At 49.6% G+C, this 22,609-nt stretch overlaps 1 protein-coding gene across 7 annotated transcripts in view; it reads right to left on the bottom strand.

Moving 5' to 3' along the window:
• The window catches only part of TOM1L2 (target of myb1 like 2 membrane trafficking protein), a 132,829-nt gene that overhangs the window by 43,306 nt on the left and 66,914 nt on the right, over positions 1-22,609 (bottom strand). For all 7 annotated transcript variants that reach the window (XM_050763427.1, XM_050763428.1, XM_050763430.1 and 4 more), the window contains exons 2-4: positions 21,815-21,899; positions 12,988-13,066; positions 7,774-7,923 (exon numbers count right to left, since the gene is read on the bottom strand). In XM_050763427.1, the coding sequence (XP_050619384.1) occupies positions 7,774-7,923; positions 12,988-13,066; positions 21,815-21,899 (314 nt within the window). The remainder of the gene's footprint in view (positions 1-7,773; positions 7,924-12,987; positions 13,067-21,814; positions 21,900-22,609) is intronic.

The raw sequence follows: 22,609 nt of genomic DNA, 5'->3' as shown, positions 1-22,609 counted from the left end.
AGCTTGCAGTGAGCCGAGATGGAGCTTGCAGTGAGCCAAGATGGCGCCACTGCACTCTAGCCTGGGCGACAGAGCAAGACTCAGTCTCAAAAAAAAAAAAAAAATTATGTTTTTTGGAAGTCTCAGACTGTATCAAAAAAAGAATATCCAAAGGGCTCCCCAGAAATGGCCCTTCCCATGCTGTCCCATTCACCATACGTACCCAGAGGAGGAGGCAGAGCCTCTTGTGCCCATGACTCCATTGCCAAGTCTGTCACTGTCACAGCATTTAACTGCTTCCCTCACTCCAGCAATGTGGTACAACCAATCCTGAGGCAGCTACAGAAACTCTATCTCTAACCAACAGACCCATTTGAAGTTAAAAGGTCAGTTTCCAAAAAGCCTCCTTAGTTATGACTGATGCATCTCACTTACCAGGAACAGTACTGTCAGCCTGGCTTTCCCTGATGCACTTATTGAATTTGCATGCTCAGGGATTTAAAGCTACTGGATCAGGACAGCCCCTCTTGGTCAACACTCCTTCTGGATTCTGAGAAGGGCCAAAGAAGGTGCTTCACAGAGCACTGTTCTGCCTGGAAGGTCCAGCTGGAAAGTAGGTTGCCCACAGGGAGTGCCTCCGGCCCCGCCCCCACCAGCTGCCATGGCTGCCGTCACCTGGTTCAAAATCCAGCTAAGTCCTGTGACTCCAACCTCAAAATGCCCTAGCATTTTAGTTTAGGGTGTTGACTTTCGGGTCTAAAAACCAGTTTCACAGCCCACTGTGGGAGGCTGGGGAAAAAACACATGGCAGTTTTTCCTGGCACCACTTCATGCCTCTACATGGAACACCAACAGCTCCAGGGACTCCTTTCAATTCATCTAGCTCTCTACCCAAGCCAAATCTGAGATAACAGGAATAAAGATGAAAGAACTATGGCTCTTCTCTCCAGCTGGAGGATACTTCTTGGGGTCCACTTTCTAAGGCACTCTGCTCCCATGTTCACAGAGACAGGCTGCAGCGGGAGGGAAATGCATACCGAAGTTGGGCCAGTCTGATGCTCCTCCTTCCAGGAACTCAGCAGCACCAGGAGCTGGGTTGTTCTCACTGGGTAGGCAGAACTGTCCTCTGTAACTCCAGGGCCATGTGCCAGCACAGGACTGGAAGCAGAGACTGCCTATGTTCTCCAGAAGGAGCAGCTAGAGCGCTCAGAGGTGCAGACGTACAAGAGAGGATTTGGAAGGCCTTCCTGATCTTTTTTGTCCCTTCCCAGGGCTGGGTGACCTGGACTTCTGGGAGACCCTGCCCTGTCATGACAAACTCTTCTCTTTGCCTAGGCAAGCTGGAGTTGACATCTGTTGTTTGCGACCAAGTAGTCTTGGCTAATGTACCCACTTCCCACCTGCCACAATTCCAACCCCTATCTGGGACCTCAGTGCAAACTGGCTGCTAACAGAGCAGATTATTGAATAGGATTCTGATGCCAGTGGAGGAAAAAACAGGGTGCGGGGGCATCTCTGAAGAAATGCAGCTCTGGGTGTCTTTCATCTCTGGGTATCTCCCATTCATATGTGAAAACGTAGAGATGGGAGACATCCAGAGATGCCGTGTGTCCCTAGCATCTTCTTGGGACATGCCTCAATAATTGGGCATGGGTCAGAGCAAGACAGGGTCTTGCTCTGTCCCCCAGGTTGGAGTACAATGGTGGCGCCATCTTGGCTCACTGCAACCTCCGCCTCCAGGCTCAAGCAATCTTCCCACTTTAGCCTCCAGAGTAGCTGGGACTACAAGCACGTGCCACCATGCCTGGCTAATTTTTGTAGTTTTTGTAGAAATGGGGTTTCATCATGTGGCCTAGGCTGGTCTTGAACTCCTGGACTCAAGAGATTCACCCGCCTTGGCCTCCCAAAGTACTGGGGTTACAGACATGAGCCAACTGCACCCAGCCCAGATACCTGTTGAAGGCAGACACCGAGTCCCTCTCACCCTTGCCCAGAGAAGGCAGTCAGTCAACACTTGTCAGGTTAAACTGAATTCAGTTCTCACAGTTACTAAGCATCCTTATTTTACTACTTCAGAGAACAGAGGAAAGATGGCCACTTAGGCTGTCAACAGACTGAAGCAACAGTGACAAAGGAGGGGTGCTGGAAGGCTGACCCAGCTGAGGATACTCCCTAGGGGAGATGTGGTAAGCCTCAGGAGGTCTGGCCACTCTTGGAGCCCTTAACCTGAAGCCTGGGAGCAGCAGAGAGGGTGGGGCAGGCTGCCCTCCCCTAAAGCTGCCTTTTCAGAAAGCAAAGTGATGCAGTGGTGTGGGCACACTCTGAGGGCCTGTCACAGGAGCTAGCTGGTTAATGGCCAAGTGGCCAGCTCACTGGAAGCCTTCTTTTCCTGCCTGTGGCTACAAGATTAGGGGCTTGGAAGACCCAGAGGAAGGTCTAATGAGGAGAAAAAAGGAAAGAGATCAATTCAGATCTCCTTCATTCCTTTGGACTGTATACAAAACCCCAGACTAAAACCAGACACAAACATAAACCATATCCTATTCATTTCTGTATCCCTTAAAGTTTTGACAAAGCTTTGAATCATCAAATTTCAGACCAATAAACCATGGCTGATTTAAACTATAGGCTCTGGGATGCCTTTGGATAGAAGAGAGCTTCTGTCAGCTCCTGCTTACGCCCCAAGACCAGACTTCCTATTCCCAGTGACAGGGTCCCCAGGGAGCTGCTGTCCACACAGAATCTGGCCAGAGTCCAGCTACCAGGCTCTGATGTCTTCAAAGAACACACATCTCCAGCTTCTCCTGTCCCCACTCCCATCCCCACCTCAGTCAGCTCACTTTCTTCAGTGGAAAGAAAGTATTTTTAGACTATTGCTGGGGCATGGGGAGGGGGCCGGGGAGGCATGACCACACTGAGGTGACTCTGCCAGGATGACTCCATTTCTGCTCCTGAAAACAATTTCAAGGGAAAGGCTCAGGGAAGGCATAGAGTGGGGGCATCCTTTTTGTCTTCTCAACAAACGGGGCTTAATGTGAGCAAACAAAAAGGAACACAAGCCAAAACACCAGCCAAGGCATGAGGTGAAAACGTTGGAGTGAAGCTGAAAGCTGTCAGAAGTGAAGTCTTTGGTACCCCGGGGGTAGGAGTGAGTGTCAGCAAGCTACTAACCAGGCTGCACCACTCTCAATGTGTCTCTCCTCCCATCCTCCCAGGAAGACCGGCTCCATCCAGAAAGGCAGACCCTGTGGTGAGGGTAAGCCGACTGAGCCCTCGCACCTGTTGGTAAAAGGTCCCAGAACCACGCTGCTGGGTCTGGCTTTTGGCGGGTTGAGGGGGACGGGGTGGCTACGGATGGCTGGAGGGCAGCCAGAAGACAGAAAGCCCCCATACGGGAAGGGAAGCAGTGCAGTGGGGGAAGGAGGGGTAGGCATCAGCTGGATTCTCTTTGCAGTTGGCCAGGGTGCTACTGATGGTAAACGTGCCACTGGGTAGGCTGACCATGCCTGCGAATGGCACTCTGAAAGGGAATCAGAAGGTGGGCTGGGGGCAGGCAGATGTGCACGGATGACCTCTATCACCCATTTCCCTATAGGCACAGGGAGACTTTGGAAAAGCTAGTGTGGAGCCCAACCTCCCCCTTCCCCTCAATCTGGCTGCAGCTCTGCTTCCACCATCCCCAGGGCAACCAAAGGGGCAGTGGGCTTTGGCCAGCAGCTGGTAATCAGAGCCATGAGTTCTACCTCTGCCAGGACCCCCAACCATGCCTCATAGGCAGAAGGTGTTAGGGAGGCACATCTGTGTGGCCCCTTTACCTTGAAAGCTTTTCAAGTGCTAACACATTCAATCTACTTTTCCAGAATGGAAAGGTTAAGGCTGTAGCCCACTCCACCCCCAACCCACAAATAGTCAAAAGCCAGTTTAAGTCTTTCCTGGCTGGGCCCTTGCCCTCTGTCATCTGCAAACCTTCGTTTTTCCAGTTAAACTGCTGGCTCCCTGAGGGTAGGGCCAGGACTGACCCTGCCCCACTTCTCTGAAGAGCACCAAGAAGCATCCTGACACCACGATGGGGCAGAGGAGTCTGTTGCTGCTCTGGCACCCCACACTTAGCTGAACCTCCTCTAAGCCTAGCCGCATTGATATGAGAGCTGCTACCTATTCACAGGCTGGCAAGGCAGCCAGTGACCTGTCACCTCCAACCCCATTTTTGTCTCATGGTGGGAGCAGCACTTTCTCTCCTGGGGGAATTGTCAGAGTCTCTGCGGGAGCCTTAAGGTTTTCTAAAGTATATTCAACATGCAAACAAAAGTACTTTCTTTCTCAAAGGGGCTAAAAAAAGGTTGACCCAATGCAATACTACTCCATGCTCTAATGAAGATTGAAAACAGGGTATGTGGGTGAGGATGTGAAGCAACTAACACTCTTGGGTGCTGGTGACCGAGGACACCCAAGAGCCCCATGGAGGCCATTCCCCACCACCCAGCAACCTCATACCTCAGTATAAGGTGGATACATGTGAAATTGCTAATATTTGGCCATTTTTGACCAACAAAGATGGCACTTTCACATATTCAACTTAATATATTCCCATTAAAAAGGAATATGTATGCTCAACAAAAGTCAAGTGCTAGATGCTCATAGCAGCATTTTTCACAGTAGCCCTACATTGCAAACACCAAGTCCCCATTAACAGTGGGAGGAGTAAAGAAACTGCAGCGTGTTCACACAATAGGACTTGGTACAGCAATGGGAATAAAAGACCTAGAATCACAGGCAATAATGTGTGTGATACCCACAAACACAGCAGAGGCAACAGAGCACTCTGGACGAAGTTCAGGAACAGAGAAGACTCGTCTATGCTGTGAGAGCTCAGGCAAGTGATCATCCGGAAGGTGGGAGGTTTTGGGTATGTTCATATTCTGTTTCCAGATGCAGGGGCTGGTTACATGTTCAGTTTGTGAAAATTTATCAAGTTGTACACACTTTTATGTGTGATTTCCTGTATATATAATTCAATTAAAAGTTAAAAAAAAAAAAGAAAGGGCTAGGGATTCTGTTTATTCTATTGGTTCCCCCTGTTACAGAAGCCAAGCCACCCACAGCTGAATGCTGCCTGCTGTCCTCTGCTGGGCAGCCGTTACCAAAGGCGAGAGCTCTTCAGGAACACTGCAAATCCAGAGAGGAAGAACACTCTCCAGCTGGGTTATCAACCCCCATCTAGGAGTAGCACCCTTATCTGAAGCCCATGCTTTTCACAGCTGGATCAGGAAACTGTGTCCAGTCAGGCAGAAGCTTGCAAGGCATCTCAAGACCCCATTCTGCTCAGGTCCCCGTGGCCAGCACACACTGCTACTGCCAGGCCAGCAGGGGGAGGCCTCAGAACATGGTGCTGGTCACGTCACACCATGGGCTGATCTCATGGGCTCAGGGTTGAGAGCAGACAGGCAAGAACCCCAAGTTCCATTTTACAGATAAGGTGGCAAATGCCCACATAAATTACTACACCTGTCTGAGGTTAGCAGCAGGGGTGGGTGAAAGCTGGGAGGAGCTGGAATGTGTGGAGGGGTGATCCTGAATGGAAAGCTTGGAGGTGAGGGCAGGGTGTGCGAGGACAGGCATCCTTGGGGTAGAGGCGTGGGCCACAGTCAGTGAAGAAGGCTGTGTCTGCCCTCAGCCATGGTCCCTACACAGTCAGCAGGGGCAGTGTAGTCCACACCCCTTGTGATAGCTGTGCTTGCCATGGGGTGGGCTGGCCACCCCAAGGCCCAGACAGGCCTCGGGGTCAGAAAGGACAGGACGTGCTTTGTGAGAAGAAGCCACAATTTGTTTTCCTAACATGAATTCCTGGAGGTGTTGAGGTAGGGGAATGCAGCCCCAGAAGGAAGGGCTGTGGTAGGGTGGGGTATATGGGGAAGGTAAAGTACACGCACGTGTGCATGTGCACGCGTGCATGTGTGTGTGTGTCAGAGAGAGAGAGAAAGAAGGACATTGGGTGGGCAGAATGGGGGCGAGGGACAACCCTAGGGGAAACATGGGAAGGCCTCCCAGAGCTCCTCAGAATTAACTACATTCACTCATTCATTATAAAGAAATACTGAACACCCGCTCTACACATTACACTGCTCTAGATCCTGGGGACATGATGTCCCTGGGTTCTTAGGGAAAGAAGAGTGAGGCAAACAAAATAAATGTTAGCAAAGCCAGTCTTGAAGACCACAAAAAAGGATGATGTGAGACAGAGAGGGTGTGTGCTTAAAACCAGTGGGAGGCCTCCGAGGCACATGTGAATGAGGAGGAGTCACTGCTCTGAAAGCTGGGGAAGGACGTTTCAGGCAGAGGGAAGTGAGTACAGGGAATGGACAGAGGCTCCTCTCCAGCTGCACACCTGACCCATCTGAGAGCCCGGACTGCCCTGGCACTCCACTTTCTGAATTCTCCGCTGCCTCTGCCTGGCTGCCTCCCTGTGGCCTTGCTGGAGCTCCATGCCCAGTCCTGGGTTGGTCTCTCCTCTTGGCTCCCGCAGGCCCTTGTCTTGCGTCTGCCACGGCACTAATCACTCAGGCTGGATGTGCCTGTTGACTTACGTGCCTTCTGCCCTGTCACCACGTGCTCTGTCTAAAACCCAGGTCTGCATACACCCCAGCACAGAGCCCTTCGATGGCTTCCCACTGCCTACAGGACCAAGCACGGCTCCTCAGCATTATGGCCACTGGCCTCTGGGCATCCTTCTGGCCCCATCTCCTGCCTGCTCCCCCGCCCCAAGCCCTGCCCCCAACATTCTTCATTACACCGCCTTCCCCACATAGTGGTCTTTACAACGTATCCACAAATTCCTTGATCCTCCTTTCTTCAAGAGATGGAGTTTATTTCCCCTACTCTTAGGCTAGGCCTGGTGACTCCCTTCTAACAAATAGAACATAACAGAAAAGATGGTAAGTGACTTCCAAGGCTAGGTCATCAAGACCTAATCTTGATGTCCACGTGGTGATAAACTCAGGTCTCTTGATAATAGTCATCAAGGAACTGAGGCTTCCTGCCAACAGCCGTGTGGGTGCACCATGGTGGAAGTGGAACCTCCAGCTATAGTCGAGCCTTCAGACAATGCAACCTCAAGAGAGACTCCAAGCCAGAATTGCCCAGCCAGCTGCTCCTGAATTCCTGGCCCACAGAAACTAAGAGATAATGAACATTTTCTGTTTGAAACTACGTTTTGAGGTAATTTCGTAACAGAGCAAGTGATAACAAATACAACCCAAATATGCCAACTGCTCTCTTTGATGCATCTGGGCCTTTGCACATGCTATTCTCCCTGCCTGTGATGTCTCTCACACTGACTTTTCTACCAAACTCCCCATCATTCTTCAGGGTCCAACAGAAATGTCATCTCCTCAGTGAAACATCCCTTAAAACCATCCCCAGTCCCTCACCTTGCTCTGCCTGACCCAGAGTTGGCCCCTGCCCTGTGACCTCACCAAACCCGCATGTAGCTCCAACATGTTTCCTCCTACTCCACGTTTTCTCAGAGGCCTGTTGAGGCCACCCTACCTGACTTTGTGGGCAGCAGAGGGACGGCACCCAGAAAGCTTCAGGAAGGCTCTGTCAACTGGCTGGAGAGCCATCAATTAGAATTTCATTCCAGTGGGATGATAATGTTTTTTAAAGTATTTTGCACCAAATATTTAAATGTAGAAGCCCCCATCTTTTTCCTCCAAATGGTGGGAGAGCATGAGGACTCATAAATAAGAGACTTCATCTTACTCTGTCCCAACAAATTGGGCAAGAGGTCCGACCTACCTGGATCAGAGCAAGCACTTTGTCCTGTACAATGGTGGGAGGGTTGTTCTTGGGAGAGATAATTTTGACCAGAACACTGTCGATGAAATCTCGGTTGGCCACAAGGATGTGGAAGCGGTGGCCACAGTTCTTCACACATGTCTCCAGCACCTGATGTGGGGAGGGAAGGAGAGGGGTCACCCCAGTGGGAGCTGGAGAAGACACTGGGAACTGAGGAGCGCAGCTGAGTTTCCACCACCCGCTCTGTCTTGCTCCTAGATCAGCTTTCTGACACGTCTCCTCCAGAGCCAAACCTGCATGGCACACGCATTCCCACACTCCATTCTCCAGGGATGACAGCAGGCCCTTACTGACTGAAGTCTCCTGTCCCTGCACAATAATCAGGCAATTAGTTGGTAATTGAGGCACCGGTTTTGCATGAGAAGGATGCTAGTGTTTTAATGGGATCAAAATGACTGAGCGGTCCCTGAAAATTAGCATTTTAACTCCTCTATCTGGGCCTCTGGGTATGAGGCATTAGCCAATGGGACATGGGCTCTGTCACAAGAGGAGGCTGCTATGACAGCTTGAATTGCTTCATGAGTTACTGGCCCCTATATGTGAGAAAGCAAATGCACACACACATCCCCCACTCAACCCTGCTTCTGCAACCAAAATTGGCAATGACAAAGGATTTTCCACTCTTGACAAATGGTTTATGAACCTCAGCTGCCAGGTGACTTTAATGTCCATGTTCGATTCAGACCCTGCCTGCTCCTCCCTTATCTGGGAAAACGAGTGACACAGGCTTTAGCTGCTCAGAAAAGCCAGCATACTGGTTATGGCCAGATGGTCAGTGAGGGCTCAAATCTCAGCTCTACCACTTTCTCCCTGAATGGCCCAGGACAGATCTTTCTGAGCCTCAGCATCCTCATCTGTAAAGCAGAGATGATGAGCTCTCCTTTGCAAGACAGTTGGAAAGATTAGCAAGAATACATTTAAAGCATAAGCCAGCCGTAGTGGCTCATGTCTGTAATCCCAGCACTTTCTGAGGCCGAGGTGGGCAGATCACCTGAGGTCAGGAGTTCAAGACCAGCCTGGTCAACATCATGAAGCCCTGCCTCTACTACAAATACAAAAACTACCCAGGCTTGGTGGCACATGCCTGTAATCCCAGCTACTTGGGAGGTTGAGGCAGGAGAATCGCTTGAACCTGGGAGGCAGAGGTTGCAGTGAGCCGAGATCGTGCCATTGCACTCCAGCTCAGGAAACAGAACAAAACTCTGTCTCAAAAACATACATACATACATACATAAAATAATGCACCTAGCAAAGCATCCTGTATAGGGGAGGTGCCCAATAACTGATGACCATGATTACGTGATTACATGATTACTATTCAGAAGGCTGCTGTACACACGAGGAAGAGGATGGCCTCTTATCCTCCCATAGGACAGGTGTGTAGCCTCTTGGAATTCGGAGGTACTAACTGGGAGGAGCTCTCTGAACTTCCCAGCACTCTGTAAACCAACGCATAGGATTACCTGGCCCTTCCCATGCCACCAGCCCCCAGTGCCACAGTCTGCTAACTGGGGAATGCCTCCTCAAAACGATGTCACCAGCAACAGGGAACATTTCTGACTACCTCAGTTATTTTCATTTGCTCAAACTAATCCAACCACTAGTTAACTTCTGCAGTCATCCCACAGGGCTGGGTCCAAGCAATTGGGCTTTACCTGGACAAATCACAGCTGTAAAGAAAGGTCCATAACTGGAACACTGACTGAATGTGACTATATGCCAGGCACCATGAGAGATCCTTCCATAACATATGGAATGTTATCCAATTCTCATAACTAATTACTTCTCCTTAAGTGGACCTTAATATCCCATGTTTTAGAGTTAAGCGGTTTAGAAAGATGAAGACATTGATCTAGGTACAAATTGTCAGTCAGTGCCAGAAGGAGCACAGAAGCTGTGATCAGCCTTCTCTGGAGCCCCAGTCTCCCTACCCACCTTGAGGCCACAGGGCCATCCGTCCCTCACAGCTTTCCTCCAAGCAGCCACATCAGCTGAGAGTGCCTCAGATGACAAGCAACATGTGTTAGCTTTACAGTTCCCTCATTTGGTCCTTGAAATAACCCTGTAAGGTGGGAACCATCCCATTTTAGAGATGGGGAAGCGGAGGATCAGAGGTACCATGTAACTTAACCTAGGAGGCCAAAGCTGGGAATCCCATGCCAGGCAGCTCGCAGCCAGCCAGAATCGTTCCTTGCCTCGCTGCTGGCTGCACCTTAGGAGGCCCCGGGTTCCTGTGGGCTTGCCAAGGAAGACTCTGGAGGTTGGCACCCTCAGGGCCTCTGAGCAACCATAGGTTTTACTGAGCCAAGGAGGCATTTTCCTTTCTGAGTCTCTGCTTGTGCCTGATTCTGGTAACCATGAGGTAACTGGCATTCACTCTCTCGCAGTGATCCATGGGGGCACTGAGATGAACCAGAGGGGTTCTTTCTGCCTTCAAGGGCCTTACAGGCACCCTTCTCTCTAGGATTCTCTAAAACCTTCCTCCCAACTCAGGCAGTGGGGTGTTGGGGTCAAGGCAGATGGGAAGAAGTATGCTTTATTTTGTGAGAAGCAGGTGGGAAAGGCGAGGCTGCAATTGTGAGTAGGAAAGAGAATTGGAAAAAGAGGCATAGGTCTGAGGAGTGGGGCAGCTTGGGGCTCCACTCCACTCTCAGAGCAGCAGTGGGCAGGAACCACTGCCTGCCTTTAGGGAAATACATGCTTAGTTTCTCCTGCACAGCAGTCCTCAAGGTCAGTGTGTTCCAGCCTGGCCTTGGAAGTGTGCTGGACAGAGATGCACGTGTCACAGAGCAGCCCCAAAGCCTATCTGAGCAGGAGATATAGGAGGTCCTCCCTGGGCTGGCAAGAGCCACTTTAGGCCACCCTGCCAAATAGGACCCTGGCAGATTTGTCCCTATGGGTTGAAAGGCATGAAACATACAGTGGTAATTTTTCAGAATGAAGCCAAAAGCCATGGAGAAAGCAAAAGGGGCCTCTAAGCAATCAGAAATGATGTTTAAGTCCACAAACGAAGACACAAGCAGAGAGCCCCTCAGGGCTTCTTACTAACTTATTTTGGGTAAATATTAACAATCTTGGTGGGTACAGATATGAAGTCAGGAAGGGGCCACAGGAAACAGGAGGACTGAAAGAGACTAACAGAGTAAGTGAAGCCCTATCAGCAGACGCGAGACCATGCAAAGTGCACTAGGATGGGGCCTCGGACGCAGCCCTGCGCATTTCACAGGCCTCCCAAAGGCATGGCTGGGTTTATAGTGAAGACCTAACCCACAGGAAAGGTCAAAGTGTCAAAGAGTGTCCATCATGCCCTGCTAGAGGAAGGCAAGTAAACGCAGAGTTCACTTTAGAAAGATTTTCATCCAACATGATTACCATGAAGTTGGGTGTGTAAATGGAGAAGTTTTAGATAGCAGTAAAATGCCCTGACATATTAGAGCTAATTCCCTGGTGATATGAGTTATTGAAAGCCATTCGTTTTGGGCATCACTCCTGGTTTAGTGAATGCTGTGGTTCAAATTCTGAGAAAATAAATAAATAAAAGCTTTAATTCCCTATTTCTCAACCAGTCTTTTCTCCTTTATTATTCAAATCCCAATTCCCTGGCAAAACTCTCTTAATAAGTTTTGGGGTTTCGCTTGGGCAAAAAATCCAAACAGGTTCTCTGCTTTAAAAGGAAACATAGTTGTTTTGGAAAAATAGCCTACTATTTCAAAGCCCCAGAGAAGTCGACCTGGTGACCTGTTACAGTTTCTATTTTAAGAACTCACTGTGGCCCAGATTTTGCCACATCTGAAAAACTGTTAGTTCTCAAGACAGAAATAACACCTGAAGTCGTCTTTAAATTCTCTGACAGCTTTGGTAAGGGCAAAAATCTGGTCTGTTCCTTTCTGAAAAAAATCACTTGGCTGACTTTTTCAAGAGGCTTTGTAGCTATTTTCAGTTTTTACCCCATGCGAAAGACCACTTTACGATGGCAATCCATAGCTCGGTACCTCACTAGCTGTGAAGGCTGAGTAAACCTCCAGACCTCTCTGAGCCTCAGTTTCCTCATCTGTATGAGGGGGATAGTGAAATCTCTTTTGAATGGTGGTTGTAAACATCTTCATTAATGTCCAAAAAGCTCAGCACAGACCCAGGCAGGGGCAGGGGCAGGTACTCAATAGGTGGAACTTTTTTTTTTTAAAGACATAGGCTCGGCTGGGCGCGGTGGCTCAAGCCTGTAATCCCAGCACTTTGGGAGACGGAGACGGGCGGATCACAAGGTAAGGAGATCGAGACCATCCTGGCTAACACGGTGAAACCCCGTCTCTACTAAAAAATACAAAAAACTAGCTGGGTGAGGTGGCAGGCGCCTGTAGTCCCAGCTACTCGGGAAGCTGAGGCAGGAGAATGGCGTAAACCCGGGAGGCGGAGCTTGCAGTGAGCTCAGATCCGGCCACTGCACTCCAGCCTGGGCGACAGAGCCAGACTCCGTCTCAAAAAAAAAAAAAAAAAAAAAAAAAAAGACATAGGTTCACTCTGTTGCCCAAGCTGGAGTGCAGTGGTGCAATCTCAGCTCACTGCAACCTCCACCTCCTGAGTTCAAGCGATTCTCCTGTCTCAGACTCCCGAGTAGGTGGGACTACAGGCATGCACCACCATGCCTGGCTAATTTTTGTAGTTTTAGTAGAGACGGAGTTTCACTATGTTGGCCAGGCTGGTCTTGAACTCCTGACCTTGTGATTGTCCTGCTTCGGCCTCCCAAAGTGCTGGGATTACAGGCATGAGCCACCGTGCCTGGCCAACATTTTTATAAAGAGGAAACTGATATCTAGAGAAGGAGTTGGTCTCAGTCTCAGAGCAGGCTGGTGGCAGAAAAGGGACCCACCCAAAACCTTTAGCTCCTCTGCTCTGGCCTTCTGTACCTGACAGCACTGCACATACCTTATCTTCTGCTGGTATACATTTACCAAACTGAAGCTCACTACTCCCTGTTTCAGAGGACAGGAAAACCCAAAGGCAATACCAGAAGGCTTTGCTGGACTCTGGTGGTCCAGGCACCAAGCCATTCAGAGGTTGTGCTGAGTGGGCAGAGGGAAGGCCCTGTGAGGGGTGCAAGGCCAGGAGCAAGGAGTTCCCCAGATGACTTCCCTCCCCAAGGAGAATAGCACTCACGGTTAATGCCAGCATCACCTCTCTGTAGTTCCGATTCCCATTGAGCCGCTTCTTCAGGGCTCGAATGGCATCCTTTGGCCTGGAAAAAAGAACAGACATATAAAGATACTTACAATCTCACTTGAGGACACGATCCTACAGATATGTGAACTACCATATATGCAAGACTATTCGCTGGCTGCAGCATGTTTGTAAATGTAAAAGACTGGGAACAAACCGAATGTCCATCAATACACTACAGGTTAAATTAAACCATTGACACAATGGAATACTATGCAGCTGCAAAAAAAGAATAAAGAAACTCATGTACCAATATGGACCAAACTCAAAGACATGTGCATAAAGTTCTTTGCATAACAGTGTACAAAGCTTGCTATTAGTTGAGTTATAGAAGGAAAGCAAACGTACATAGCACTCATGTCAGCGTAAGGAAGAGACTCTCTAGAAGGAGCTATAACAACCTGGTAACTGTGGCTGCCCCTAAGGAAAGGAACAAAAGGAGGAGGGAGGTTTTTCCCTGGACTGCCTTTTTGCGGACCTTTTGAATTCTGTATCACATGCAAGTATTACTATTCGAAACCATAACTAACCCACTGGTGTGTGGGTACATAGAAGAGAGTTTTTCCAGAGAAACCATAAGAGAGATAGAGAGAGTGCCAGGTACTTATGAGCCCTGGATGCCCGGCTCTTCCTGAATTCCATGGAACTCCTTTTCCCAGAGAAAGTTTAAGTGAGTCTCCTTAAAATCCAACAAGTTTGGCCCAGCATGGTGGCTCAAGCCTGTAATCCCAGCACTTTGGAAGGCCGAGACGGGAGGATCACGAGGTCCGGAGATCGACACCATCCTGGCTAACACGGTGAAATGCCGTCTCTACTAAAACATACAAAAAACTAGCCGGGCGAGGTGGCAGGTGCCTGTAGTCCCAGCTACGTGGGAGGCTGAGGCAGGAGAATGGCGTGAACCTGGGAGGCGGAGCTTGCAGTGAGCTGAGATCCGGCTACTGCACTCTAGCCTGGGTGACAAAGCAAGACCCCGTCTCAAAAAAACCAAAACAAAACAAAAAAAACACCCAACAAGTTTTGTGTTTTTAGGTGACAGATCTGAGGTGGATTCCCAGAGAAAATGTTGTAGAATTATAGACAGTACTCAGTTTACAAATGGGCCATGTCCAAAAGTTGGAGTGGAGTTGTTTGGAAGTTGGAGTGAGTTCTTCCTTAATTACTGTTATACCTTAGAGTTAGGATTCCCAGCCAGCCCTCTAAGTACACGTATTACGTGTAGGTCTTGTGTCTAACATGTAATTTAATTTATTCTAACTCAGGATTCAACAAAGCTGTGGGCCTAGGAGCTGCCCCTGGCACAAAGCCCCTGTGCAGACCCATTACCCTATGCTCTGAGGAGCCCCTAGTCTGGCTGTGGGCCAGCCCTTTGCTATCACACGTGGGTTCCAGCCTTCCACTAATCTATGTGTCAATATACTGGTCTTTCCCAGCTTGAATGTTTGTAAGTCAGGGATCTCCTATTCCTACAGTTTTAAAACATTTATACGCTATTTACCAAATGAAAAGGCCCCTTCAAATGTGTATGAGGAAGTCGAGGAGGGGAAAGGGTTGACGTTCTGCTAATCAGCTTAATTTAAGAGAAACTGGGCCAGGCGCAGTGGCTCACGCCTATAATCCCAGCATTTTGGGAGGCCAACGCAGGTGGATCGCCTGAGGACAGGAGTTCGAGACCAGCCTGGCCAACATGGCGAAACTCTGCCTCTACTAAAAAATACAAAAATTAGCTGGGTGTGGTGGCAGCTGCCTATAATCCCAGCTACTTGGGAGGCTGAGGCAGGAGAATCACTTGAACCTGGGAGACGGAGGCTGCAGTGAGCTGAGATCACACCATTGTACACCAGCCTGGTGATAAGAGCAAAACTCCATCTCCAGAAAAATAAAAAAGAGAAAGTGTGCCCAGCGCTGTGGCTCATTCCTGTAATCCCAGCACTTTGGGAGGCCGAGGTGGGTAGATCACTTGAGGTCAGTAGTTCAAGACCAGCCTGGCCAACATGGTGAAACCCTGTCTCTACTAAAAATACAAAAAAATTAGCTGGGCATGGTGGTGTGTGCCTGTAGTCCCAGCTATTTTGGAGGCAGAGGCAAGAGAATCACTTGAACCTGAGAGGTGGAGGTAGCAGTGAGCCAAGATCATGCCACTGCACTCCAGCCTGGGTGACAGAGTGAGACTCCATCTCAAAAAGAAAAAAAAAAAAAGAAAGAAAGTGAAAGGAGCAAGGCTTCTGAAAGAAAATTTTAAAACACCCTGAATCACCTGTTTCCCATTCCCAGCTTGACATATGGCTGCCCTGCAGGAATTCGTGGCCCCTGGGTCAAAGGGCTGATGAGACAGACACAAGGCTCCACGGGGACTGGGCCCAAGGCCAACTATGTCTGTAGTCTGGCTGCCATTTCCAAAAGGGGATGCTGATTTCTGCAAATACGGGACTTAACCGGCTCTCTGCTTTGAGGGCTGTTTGTGGCCTGAGAGCTGAAATTCCGTGGCTACTGGCCAAGAGCATGGACTGATATCCTCTCTCCAAGGCTCTGCCAAACCACCGCTGTCCCTGACCCACAGCTGCCACAACCCTCAGTCCTATCTCTCTTCTGTCCTCTTGAACTTCCATGGAACAGGAAAATAGGAAGAGCGCCTCAGGGCTGCAATCACTTCTGGCTGGCCGAGGACCAGCACACTCAGGGCTCTCCTGGTGTGGGGGCCAGGGTGGGAAATCAGACAGTCAGCAGGTTCCTGGATGAGGTTTAAAATGAAAATTCATCCACAGGCTGTGGGAAGTACTGGCTGAGCGTGATGGGTGAGCACAAAAGCAAGTATTTATCTCTCTCCCCGGGGGAGAAGCTTCAGAGAGGAGGATCAAAGTCATGTCAAAGGAATCACAAAGTTTCAAGAAGCTGCAGCAGATTAGATAGTGTGGAGTTGGAAACCAGGAGAAGAGACAGAAGCGTGTGTCAAGAGCCAAGAGGGAGCAGAAAGAAAGGATCAGGAAGAATCAGTGGCCTGTGTTGAGAAGGCACCAAGCCCTAGCAGCTTTCCGGGGAAAGGTCAGGCTCCTCATGCAGTGCTCACAGCCTTGTGATCTGGCCTCTGGGCCATGATCAGGCTCCTCAAAGTCTCCCTGGACCCTGGACTTACAAGAACTCTTCCCTGATACCCAAACAAGCCTCCTGTCATCCCTCCGGCCACAGCCTTTATATTGTCCTTCAGCTTCAGTACTACTCTCTGGAAAAGCCTTCTCCTCATCACCCCCAAGGAGGACACGGCTACCCCTCTGCCATCACCCGAAACACCCCCTCCCCATTATTATCTTGCTCTATTGTATGTCTTCAGTTTCTCCTCTGTGCCCTCTCCAGCTTAGAAGGTAGAACACAGACAAAGATTCTATGAGCTGAGGAGGGTCCAGAGATGGCCATGAAAACGACCCAGGTCAGGGGGTCCTCATGAGAGCTGCACATCCGAGTCACCTGGAGTGCAATTCCCAAATCCACAAGCTGTGCCTTCATTGGATAGATCTGGGGTGAGGCCTGGAAAACAGAGTCTAAAACAGTCCCAGCTGGGTGCTGCGGCTCACGCCTGTAATCCCAGCACTTTGGGAGGCCAAGGCAGGCGGATTACCTGAGGTCAGGAGTTCAAGACCAGCCTGGCCAACATGGTGAAACCCTGTCTCTACTAAAAATACAAAATTAGCCGGGCGTGGTGGTGCATACCTGTAATCCCAGCTACTCAGGAGGCTGAGGCAGGAGAATTGCTTAAGTCTGGGAGGCAGTGGCTATGGTGAGCTGAGATCGCACCATTGCACTCCAGCCTGGGCAACAAGAGCAAAACTCCATCTCAAAAATAAATAAATAAAAAGAGTCCTAGGTAGGTTATTCAGTCAGCCACTCCTGGTTAATGCCTGAAGGACTGTCATACAAGGCCTTAGGCATCAGCATTCCTTAGGCCGATGGTGACTTCAGCTCTGGACATTAGGGAAAGCCCAGGGAGAGGCCTTTGGGGCAGTTTACCAATCTGCACCCACCAGGACCACAGCCTCCCATTGGTAAAGCATTGTATAAATACAAGAAGTACAGGCAGCACTTCAGTGGCTGTAGCCAGGTGACCCTGTGCTTGCATCCTGCATGTGCCCTTCCCAGTTGTGCTGCAAGGCCTTTGGCAAGTGACCAAACTACTCAGCCTCAGTTTCCTTAACACTGAAACAGGCTGTCACTACCATATAGAACTGTTGGGGGTAGGGGGCGCTGCTTGTGATGAGGCACTGCAGGGCTGGACACAGGGCCTGGCACATGGCAAGTGCTCAGAGATGGCAGAGAGGGTAAGGGCAGTGAATCCACAGAGATCCTCACCAAGACTGGGCAGATAACTGACACCCAAATGAAAGTGATGACAAAAGTCAAGGGCAATGGAAATCTTTAAAGGGAAATAGTAAATCCATATATATAGTATGGATATGAAGATACAGTTATGTAGCCAGATACTTCATGTATATTTAGTCCTTTAACTCTCATAACAACCCTATGAGATAGGTATTATTGGCAACCCCATTTTATAAATGAGGAAATGGGACACAGACACAGGGAGATGAAGTAACTCACACAGGATCGCACAATAAGCGAGTGGTGACCTAGGACTGCTCCAGGCTGGGGTGTCCACCTTCCTCCCCTTTATCCACCTGCCTCATCTGGCTGATACCCTGGCACTCTGTAAGACTCCAGTCTGGTGTCACTTCCTCCAAGAAGGCTTTGCTGCCAAAAGTCCCAAGGCTGACCATTGCCACTGCACTAGTGTCCGTAGCTATACATAGCTTTTCTCTCTCTCCCTGCCCCCCACCCATCACTTGTTATGCTGTGTTATGCTTATGTTTATATGCCTGCATTCCTCATCAGACTGTGAGTGCCTTAGAGACTTCATTCATTTATTCACTTATTTAACAAATGTTTATTAACAGCTAATCAAATGCATTGTGCTAAGTGCTAGGGACAAAATGGTGAGTAAAACAGATGGAAATCCTGTCTTCATGGAGCTCACAGCCTTGTGGGGGTTGCAGGGCAAGACAGACACTAACAACCGTCCCACAGATCTATAAGTTTAAACTGTGATGAGCATCAGTACAACACAGGTTATGAAATCATATAACAGAGGACTTGTCCAAATCAGGAGGGAAGGGGGTTAGGGAAATGAGATTCAAACTGAGAGATCCAGTGAATGACGGGCTCTACTTAGTGAGAGAGATGACGAGAACAGAAGGGACGGCAGGTCAGAGGCCCTTCAGGGAGGGCGCAAAGGGGTGGGTGGGGCGCCCTACTGTCAGTCCAACTTGTGGGAGTTTCTTCCACTCAGGAAGAGATTTTTTTTTTTAAGATATGGGGTCTCACCACATTTCCTAGGCTGGTCTCAAACATCTGGGCTCAAGCAATCCTCCCGCCTCAACCTCCTGAATAGCTGGGACTACAGGCATGAGCCACTGCACCTGGCTAGGAAGAGATTTTGGAACACCTCACAGCAGAAGCAAGGAGAAAACATTCTCAGGAATCACTGAGGTGCTCTCAGTCAAAAAGGTAGCAACAGGAGATTTAGCCACTTGAAGAGGAAGATGTGTGTGACCAACCTTCTGGGAACTGAGGATTTGAAAAAGAAGGCATGGCCCCTTCAGAATGAGGAAGCTCCTGGGGTTCCTGGGCTTCCTGCCCTCAAGCCATAGAGATATTTGAGCAATTCACTGGAAGATAAGAGTTGCCAACCTATTTGTATATTGCTCAAATCTGTAGAGAATTTCAAGCTGCGCCCAGGAATGTGGAAAATTCAAGGAGCTGAAAGATCAGCAGGGTTGAAGAGCTCAAAGCGGAGCTGCCGAGGGGTCTGGGGCTCCTCAGGAGGGTATTGGTTAGGGTTTTTACCCTAAGTGTCTGTGAAGGCCCTGAAGGCTTGTTAGCAAGGGATCAACTTGCTGGTTCAGCAGCAGGAAGGGACAGGAGGGAGGGGCCGAAGCAGAGGTCCACCTCTAGGGTAAAGCGCAGACACCAGAGAATGCGGCACCTGACCCTGACTACCTTTCCAGCTGGATTCCAGACCCTCCTGCTCCCCCAACATCACCCTGTCTACCCTAGACCACTTGTATCCCTTGACACACTGGCCCTTTTGACGTCACCCTTGGCTACGCGACACATTTCTCCTGCCATCCTGGAAGACAGTCCCTCCACGAGGCATTTGTACCCACCTTTCCCTCTGGGACCATGGTATCAGGGACAGGCCTTGGCCACAGCCCTTCCCAGTCCCTCCAGGTGAGCCTTCAAGGGCAGGCTGGAACATTCACCTTGGCATCCTGCAGCTGCTATACCTCCGCCGCTGGGGGTCAGTAAACATGGCCGGATGACTGGACAAACAAGTGAATGAGTGGTGTGTGAGGAGGACGTGAGGAAGGTAGCCACTCTGAGCCCGGTGATGATGGCATTAGAGATGTGTAGTCCCTAACAACTATTTGTGAGTCACATCTGTGTGCCAGGTACCAAGTTGATCACCTATATTTAGCTGGTGAAAATATGCCACCTTTCACCAAAGACTCCCACGTTTTCATCCAGTGCAGGCCACTGCCCCCAACTCGAGTCCCCCGTGCGGTTCCCTGTCACATCTTCCAGGAGCTCGGCTGGCAGCACAGATCTACTCCTGATCTCTGCTCCCCAGCCTGTTCCACCTCAGGAAACAGCAGCTCCATCCCATGGCTGTTCAGGCCCTGAACCTTGCAATTTCCCTTGACTCTTCATTCCTTTCCCATGTCTGCCAATTTCATTGGTTCTACCTTCTAACACATTCAGAATCCCATTACTTCTAACCATCATCTCACACCAGTATTACTGTGATAACCTCCTCACTGGGTTTTCTTTCTTCTTTTCTTTTTCTTTTTAGAGACAGAGTCTTACTCTGTCCCCCAGACTAGAATGCAGTGACACCATCCTAGTTCATCACAGCCTTGAACTCCTAGGTGTAAGCAATCTTCCTGCCTCAGCCTCGTGCAGTGCTGGGATTACAGGTGCATGCCACTATGCCAGGCCGTCGCTGGGTTTTCTGCATCTGTCCTTGGCCTGCCCCCAGCCAGACCACTCTGAACAAACAGATTGTCCTCTTTCCAACAAGACTGGGACCATACCCCTCCTCTGCTTGAATCTCCAAAAAGGTTGAAGCCAGAGTCGCTCTGGTTCTACATGGCCCTGCATTATCTGGATCCCCAATATGTCACTAACTTCTTCTCCAGGTACCCTCTTCTTTGACCACTCCACTCCGGGCCCATTAGCCACCTTGCTATTTCTCAAACACATCAGATACCCCCCGTCCCAGGACTTCTGGGTTTGCTGTTCCATGAACCTTGACAGTTCTTCCCTTGTATAATCCTCACCCCCTACACCCTCATCTCCTTTAAGTCTTTGTTCAGTATCACCTTCTAAATGAGACTTTTCTGTTGTTTTGTCTTTTCTTTTTGAGACAGGGTTTTTCTCTGTCACCAAAACTGTAGTGCAGTGGCATGCTCATGGCTCACTGCAGCCTCGACCTCCTGGGCTCAAGTGATCCTCCCATCTCAGCCTCCCAAGTAGCTGGGACTACAGGTATGCACCACCAGGCCTGGCTAACTTTTGTATTTTTTGTAAATACAAGATTCAACCGTGTTCCCAGGCTGGTCTCGAATTCCTAGGCTCAAGCGACTAGCCCACCTTGGCCTCCCAAAGTGCTAGGATTACAGATGTGACCCACCCAACCCAGCCAAGACTTTTCTGGATCACTCTATTTAAAATTGCTAATTCCTAGCCTCCTCTCTCCCCATCTCCCTTCCACAGTCTTGTCCTCATCTGACCAGGTTATATGTTTAATTATCTTGTTTATGGCCTGCCTCCCTACTACTCTAGAATGGTAGCTCCCCAAGGGGAAGGAATCTATCTTGTTCACTGCTGTGTCCTCAGTATTTACAATAGGCCTGGCACAAGGTAGTCATTTGAGAAATATTTGCTGCATGAAAACAGGACCAAGCTTGAGAGGCTGGTCCCCAGTTCACACATGGCAAGGCTAGAGTGACAGTGCTGCGATGCCAGCCCAGGGATGCCTGAGTCCCAACTGCTCTCCTTGCCACTCTGAAAATGGTTTAAGAGGGCATGGCTATAGTAAAGTAAGCGTTAGTTGTATGGACAGAGGGCTAAATACAGACCAATTTGGAGGAAGTACAAATTGAGTGCAGCTATAAAACAAAAGAAGAGGATACAGGAAATAACAACGGGAATGGATCCAGCAGTGCAGGAATGCAGGAGGGGCAACGTGGCCTAAGTCCACTCATGCCGCTTTCCCACTCCCGGCTGTGTCTGCTCCATGCCCTGGACCTCCCTCCATGGACACTGTGGTGCTCTCTGACTCCCGGCAAACCGGGGCAGAGATAGGCTGTGAAGGAGAGGCAGAGGCCAGGAAGGAGGGGAGGGAAGAGGTGACACTTGGGCTGCAGAGACTAATGGCCACTGGGAACCAAGTAATCAAGCAGCTTCATTTCTACTTGTGATTAAAAGCAGGTGATTAAAAGAGGTGTCTCTGTTCTACCTCCAGCACTGCCACTGGGCAAGTGGGGGAGGGATGAAGACAAAAAGGACAGATAATTCAGAGTGTCAGCTTATTCAATGCCAAACCAAACAGACTAGAACACAAAACAAAAAATAAAATCTGCCACCCTCAGGCCCTGACAAGCTTTGAGTGGCCCCTAAAAGCTGAGAGAGGCTTCCCAGGAGAGGGGGGCACACGTACCCTTCCTCCGTCTCATTGATGATGTCACAGATCTCCATATTCAATGTCCAATCCTCACTTTGCAGGGAGCCATCTGTTGCCTTTTCTGTGAAATCAGAGAGAAAATGGGTTTACATTTCTCCTGGAATAAGTGGGCCTCGGCAGGAAATGGGAAGAGACCAGAACCACCACATTCTCATCCCAAGCAGATGGGCTGAGCCAACAGAGCCATTCTAGGGGTGCTATTATCACAAGAGAACACCCGGGAAAGGTCCTGGCCTGAAGGCTGGAGTTTATTTTTTTTTAATTTTTTTATTTTTTTTGAGATGGAGTCTGGCTCTGTCACCCAGGCTGGAGTGCAGTGGCGCGATCTCGGCTCACTGCAAGCTCCGCCTCCCGGGTTTACGTCATTCTCCTGCCTCAGCCTCCCGAGTAGCTGGGACTACAGGCGCCCGCCACCTCGCCCGGCTAGTTTTTTTTTTTTATTTTTTTAGTAGAGACGGGGTTTCACCGTGTTAGCCAGGATGGTCTCGATCTCCTGACCTCGTGATCCACCCGTCTCGGCCTCCCAAAGTGCTGGGATTACAGGCTTGAGCCACCGCGCCCGGCCAAGGCTGGAGTTTATAACTAGGTTCTTCATTCACCAAACTCTAGACTGAAAAGCTTATGACAGGCCTAAGCCATCAAAAATCACCCCAAACATGAGGATATTAGGTTTATGAACCCACAGAGTCTGGAGCCAAACTACCTACCAAACTAGGTTCAAATACAGGCTCTACTGCTTACTAGTTGTGTGGTCTTGGGTAAGTTACTTAA

Source organism: Macaca thibetana, chromosome 16, assembly GCF_024542745.1.
Source record: "Macaca thibetana thibetana isolate TM-01 chromosome 16, ASM2454274v1, whole genome shotgun sequence".
Lineage (NCBI taxonomy): Eukaryota > Metazoa > Chordata > Mammalia > Primates > Cercopithecidae > Macaca > Macaca thibetana.
The sequence above is the reverse complement of the archived record's forward strand: the minus strand, read 5'-3'. Positions and strand labels throughout refer to the sequence as shown.